Genomic DNA, 5814 nt, shown 5'->3' with positions numbered 1-5814 from the left:
TTTTGGGGGGAAATGCGTGAGAGCGTGGCGGGTCACAGGAAAATGAATTCGAAGCCCACTCACAGGCTGACACGGTCGGCCCAGCGTTTGCTACCAATATAATCGTTTTTCTTTTTATTTTACGGTTTGATAATATAATAGTCTGGACAAGTCGCTGCTGATACTCCTTAAAAAAATCAAATGCTGCTGATGATTTTCTCTTAGGTAGCTGATACATTGGGCGACACATCATTTTTCCAATTTGTACATATAGATACCCGTATTATTGATTCAGTGACAAGTGCAAATACTACAAAATTTGTCAGAAATACTAACGCCCATACGTGTGGGCGTTTGAGTTTGCATGAATCTTGACATGTTTTGCCAGATTTTTTATGCCATGTAGGATTGGGCTGGTGTGTGGGCATTCATTCGGTCACCCACACATCCCTTTCCACACACGGAGGTGACGGTGCGTGGGCGTTTAGCAGTTCGCCCACACGCCAGTTTTCAACGCACGTACAGGGGCTGCTGTGTGGGTGTTTGTCAGTTCACCCACACGCTCGTCTCCTCTCCCACACCCAAACCTATCAATTGTCATGTGTTTTGCAGGGTACATGACAACTGCCTTAGTATACTTGTAAGTAGATGGCAACTCTCTCTTTACCTGAACATGTTATTTTGCCATGTCTTTTTGTAGTGCTATGTGGCAACTGCCTAGTGTTTAGTAGATGGCAACTCCTAAAGATACCACCGCGCCCACACGCCCGTCTCCTCTCCCACATCCAAAGCTGTTAATTGCCATATATTTTGCAGGGTACATGGCAACTGCCCCTGGTGTGCTTGTAAGCAGATGGCAACTCTCTCTTTACCTGAACATATTATTTTGCCATGTCTTTGTGTAGTGCTATATGGTAACTGCTTAGTGTTAGTAGGTGACAACTCCTAAATTTTTTAAATCATGGCAACTGTAATAGACCAGACCACACATGGCAACAGCTGAAGCTGTCCAAAATGGCATCTGGCACTTGACATGAGATGACAACTGCCGTTGAGCAACCATGGCAACTGTAGTTGTCCGATATGGCAATTGTATTTCAGCAACATGGCAACTGTAGTTTAACAAACATGGAAGAGGGTCCAGCCCATGGCAACTGCAAGGGCGCGTGGTGACTGTCACGCGGGGGCATGCATCACCATGAGGTAGGAGGCCTAACATACAGGCGTGTGGGCGTTATTTATTTTGCCCACACGTAGACATGTGGGAGGAACCGCGAGAAAAAAAAACATATAAGCATTCCTTGTTTTGCCCACACATAGGCGTGTGGGCTGATTCTCTTAGACACCACATAAAACGTGTGGCCAGATCCCTTAACGCCCATACGTGTGGGCGTTATCGGCGTCCAAATTTATTGATTTGGTAAAAACTTTACATTGTTCCGTCTTCGACCTTTATATCATCAGCCCGAAACAAATTGACAAAAAGAAATACACTCAAGGAATTCTTAATCCAACCACAAACAATAGCGGGTGACAGACCTGCACAGAGAAAGGAGCAGCAGCGGGCGTTGCGCAGCCTCTGGTCTGCATGAGTGACCAAAATATTTTTTTTGCACACACAATATTTCCGAACTGGAGCATCCAAATTACAGTGTATAAGACATGTCCAGAAATAAATAGATAACCATTTGTTACCTCTTCAGTTTCTCATTCTACCTAATACAGGGACTAACAATTTCGTGCTAACCAATGTTTCTTACAAACAACCACATATTACTACGCATTCACCTCCCTTCCAGAATCTGTCTCATGCGTGCGCAATTTTGGCACAAGAGGTCATCATTTTCGAATTAAAAGGTGGGTATTCTAAAAAGAAGAGATGTTTGCACCAACATCCCCAACTGGTAAATATTTACAATCTGCTCAAATTGCAACTTAATTAAGTTCTCCTATGGTAATATGGCATTGCCTCATAACTTGAAATTCAGGCTGGCATGCTGCCACAGATGATCAATAACAGGTACACACTGGTAGCACATCTCAACACGCTGTTGGAGTACTGAAGAGAGGGATATTCTGGATAAGGCACACACCCCTAACTAGCAGCGAGCTACTTCCGTGGATCTTTCGATATCCATAACAATCCTTGTGGCCTCGATGACAATCTGCCCGTCCAAGTAGTGCTGCCTGCACACAGGCATATACACATTGGCTCCACCAATGAGTTCGGTCCTGGTTTCCTGTGTCTTCCTCAATGTGAAGGACGCCCGGCGATCGCACAACTCACACCGTGCTGTCAGCTTGGTGACCGAGTTGGCCAGGGGAATGATGTCCAGTACTGAGCCAAACTTGTTCCTGTGAAACAACTCGACCATCAAACAGTAGGCATGATAAAAAAAAAGAATTGCAATACCTTCTGAATGAAACTTGGACCATTTGGATGATTTTATTTATTTAAGTCTTTTAGGAGATGTACAGAGATTCAGCAAATGGCCACATCATAGGGAAACTAAACAAGTTATGAGATAAATCAGTCAGCAAGTACCTTTTGTAATCACCATCTAGCCCTGCAACCACAACGATTTTTCCATCATGATCAGCGGCTTTGCTGCAAAAATCATGAAGATCATCGAAGAACTGGGCTTCATCGATACCTATGACATCTACCTGTAGCAGCAAATTTTGATGAGATTCTTACAGACAACCAAAACCAACAGCTTCAATACCACCATGCCACACCATGACATGAAAAAACCAACAGCTCTTATCTCAACCATTGTTGGCTGGCTAAAGCTTCCAGGCCATTTCCCACAGCAACGGTACAGATAGGAGGTGGTACCATCTCACATAGCAACTGTACGATAAGTTGTGATGATAACCAGATAAAAGGAAGTTCGCACACAAACATGTATTTTTTAAGAATGGCTGAAGAACAGATTAGCTAGTCAACCCATATCATTGACAATCTACTTACTAAATCAGGCAAGTAGATGAACACTAAGCATGACAACTGCCTCCTGCTATCATGTGACAAAACTAGGTCCTCTAATTACAAGCTCGTCAATTTTCAACACAGGATGCTTGTAGATCAAACTTTTTGTTGTTAGATAAATAATGGCTTCTTAGGCATACACTGTTCAAATTAACACAAGTACATTTGGCAATTTCTACAGGCTTGCAAATATATTATTGAAAAACAAATGGCTACAAAAAGTCAACCATAACATGTTTTGATTGGACTCAGTAAGTTTTCCAGTCAGCTACCTTGCCACAATTATTCAATTTTCACTTCTTTATTCACAAACCTCAGCTAAATGGAAAACAGGAGCAGTACTACTATTTCAGGCCAAGACCAAAAGCAATTTTTTGTAGCCACAGACTGGGTGGATTCAGCTTCCTCAATGTGACAAAATAATGTGACCTTGAAATATGGGTTATAGGTCAAACGAGGTGAAACATGATAAGTTCAGAGAAGAACTAGACATTAACATAGCTGGCTAACTTAACTGTGCAATATTGTGGCATCCAACCAAACGCGCCCAAGATCATACAACTACCACTCCAGTATTAAACTTTTCCATCTATGCAGGCCCAAATGATAGCATTTTGCATATACATACAGATCTCCTTTTCAAATAATGCTTGATGGCACATTTACTTTTATGAATTCACTGCTAGCACAAGCACATATAGCAACAGTCTAGATTGCTCTCTTTTCTACCTTGTTGTGAGAAAGCACTGTAAAGGTATAATTTTTGTGTACATTTTTGCAAAAAGAATCTGAAGCAATACAGCATAAAATGGAGAAACGATATATTGCAACGAGAAATAAGACTACCAAACAAAAGCAGAGTGATGTTTGAAGCATCCATTGAAACCATTAGAATATTTGAAAGGCAGTAGTAATTCACAGTGCACAGCATGATTAACTAAATAGAAAGCTGAAAGTGCTTGTCACACCTTATCATAAGCATCTCTCCCTAATTTATCTTGGAAAGTTGAAAGCTCTGGTAGAGCCCAGCATGCCATCTTTGTGCCATCATGGGTCACAACAGAATCCAATCCATATCGATTGTCTTTGTCAGACTTTATGAGTGCCACAGTCCTGTATTGCAAGGAGCAAAGATGTCAAAATTCTACCACAACGATTTGTCCCACATATGGAAGTAAATGGCGAAGTCAAAAAGCGTGGAATTCAGGAGACAGAAAGAGCAAGACACATTGTTTTCATCAAAATCTCTGCAATAGCAATCTTCTTGCTGACTAAGAAAATCACTCGTAACATAGCAGTCTTTTTAAGAAAGAAAGTAAATATCAGTTTGAGTGTGCTAAGATCATTGATTATGCCATCACTGACCAGTGAAACTCTGACAGGCCACCAGTTTTCTATGCAAGGTATTGACAATTAGAGTTATATAAGAAGAAGATTAGTTATTATATACTTAGACAAGATCATGAATTACTCCATCACCGACCAGCGAACCTCTGACAGGCCACCAGTTTTCTATGCAAGCTATTGACAATTAGAGTTATAAGAAGGACATCAGTATTATATACTACTTGGCTCCTACTCTTCTGAGCATTGATTTTTCTTTGGTCTTATCAGAAACCCTGACTGACTGATAGGAACCGGGGTTCACTGGCAGTAAACAAGAGAGAGAGGAGACTGGACGGGGGTCAGTACCTGCCGGTGCCGGCCTCGGCCTGGACCCGGCGGAGAAGCGCGGTGGTCTTGCCAGCGAACATGGGCCCGACGATGATGTGAATCTCGCCGGAATTCGCCGCCTGGACCTCCATCCCCGAAACACGTTCGTCTATCCGAGCCCTGGCCGCCGCCGCCGGCGGTGCCGTCTTAGAGAGCGACCTGGCCGGGGGGGCGAAGGGCCTGGGGCGGGAAAGATCCGGCCGGAAAGGGAGCGAGAGCAGCGGGCGGAGGGCGGTGGAGCGGGGCAAGAAAGCGGGGGAGGAGGAGGGGGCGGAGGCGGAGAGGAGGAGCGACCTCATGGCGGAAGAAATGGAGCGCATCCGGGAGGGATTTTAATGGGTAGTTTTCTCGGGAGGGTAGGTGGGAGTGGGATCGGGTCCGGCGGGAGGAGGATTGAAAATTGGGGGCAGGGTTTGAATCTTTCGTGGAGGGAATGGGGAATTTTTCGCTAGGGTTTTGGAGGGAAGCCGGGGAAGGGAAGGGTGGCGGCGGCTTTGGCTTGGCGGGGGAGGTGGGAGGGGGAAGGCGTGGATGGTGACGGGGAGGCGAGCGGGTCTCCGAATCGATAGGGGTGGTCGTGGGCTGCGGCTGGTGTGCGCCGGTGGACGGTGGGCGGCGGCGGCGGCGTGACGGTCACCCGTGGGGCGGCGGCCGGCCGGCGGCTGCGGTGTGCTGAGCGCTGCGAGGGTTGTGACTTGTGAGCTCCTGGGCGTTGGGCGCTGGGCTGCTATCTCGTGGAACGCTGTGACAGGTGTGGGCTTGGGCCTAGGAAAAGTTATTATTCTTCTGCTCCAAGAAGGCTTGCTTTGGCGGGCCGCGGCCCAGGTTGGCCCTCACGAAACTCTGCCCTATTTTTTCTATAAAAAAACAGAACTCCACCCCAGTATGCACAGCGCGCCCTCCGGCGGCCGGCAACCTGGCTCAGAGCACGGCTGACGGCATGATGTAAGCCCCATTACTCTTCCCTTCTCTTCTCCTCCTGTACCCCAGAACGATAATGCCCATCTCTCTCTCAACTCCGGCAGATCCTCCTCAATCTGCATGCCCTTTCAGATTATTAATTTGTATATACTATCCTGGTTAATTTGGAGTTAACAACATGGCTCTTGTGACGTCGACATGATTGTGTA

At 45.7% G+C, this 5814-nt stretch overlaps 1 protein-coding gene across 1 annotated transcript; it reads right to left on the bottom strand.

Moving 5' to 3' along the window:
• Positions 1-1843: 1843 nt before the first annotated feature.
• Positions 1844-5378, bottom strand: LOC123066683 (thymidine kinase). The gene is made up of 4 exons (XM_044489726.1): positions 4664-5378; positions 3940-4084; positions 2525-2646; positions 1844-2334 (listed from the first exon to the last, which is right to left on the bottom strand). The coding sequence occupies exons 1-4, from the start codon at positions 5002-5004 to the stop codon at positions 2079-2081; spliced, it is 864 nt and encodes a 287-aa protein (XP_044345661.1). The 5' UTR covers positions 5005-5378; the 3' UTR covers positions 1844-2078.
• Positions 5379-5814: the final 436 nt, after the last annotated feature.

The sequence above is a fragment of the Triticum aestivum genome, chromosome 1A (genome assembly GCF_018294505.1).
Source record: "Triticum aestivum cultivar Chinese Spring chromosome 1A, IWGSC CS RefSeq v2.1, whole genome shotgun sequence".
In the NCBI taxonomy this organism is placed as follows: domain Eukaryota; kingdom Viridiplantae; phylum Streptophyta; class Magnoliopsida; order Poales; family Poaceae; genus Triticum; species Triticum aestivum.
The sequence above is the reverse complement of the archived record's forward strand: the minus strand, read 5'-3'. Positions and strand labels throughout refer to the sequence as shown.

Coding starts and splice junctions, on each gene's coding strand:
- LOC123066683 (XM_044489726.1), bottom strand. CDS start 5,004: ATGCGCTCCATTTCTTCCGCCATGAGGTCGCTCCTCCTCTCCGCCTCC. Junction 2,647..3,939: donor GGAGAGATGCTTATGATAAG/GTGTGACAAGCA, acceptor TTGCTGCTACAG/GTAGATGTCATAGGTATCGA. Junction 2,335..2,524: donor CTAGATGGTGATTACAAAAG/GTACTTGCTGAC, acceptor GTTGTTTCACAG/GAACAAGTTTGGCTCAGTAC.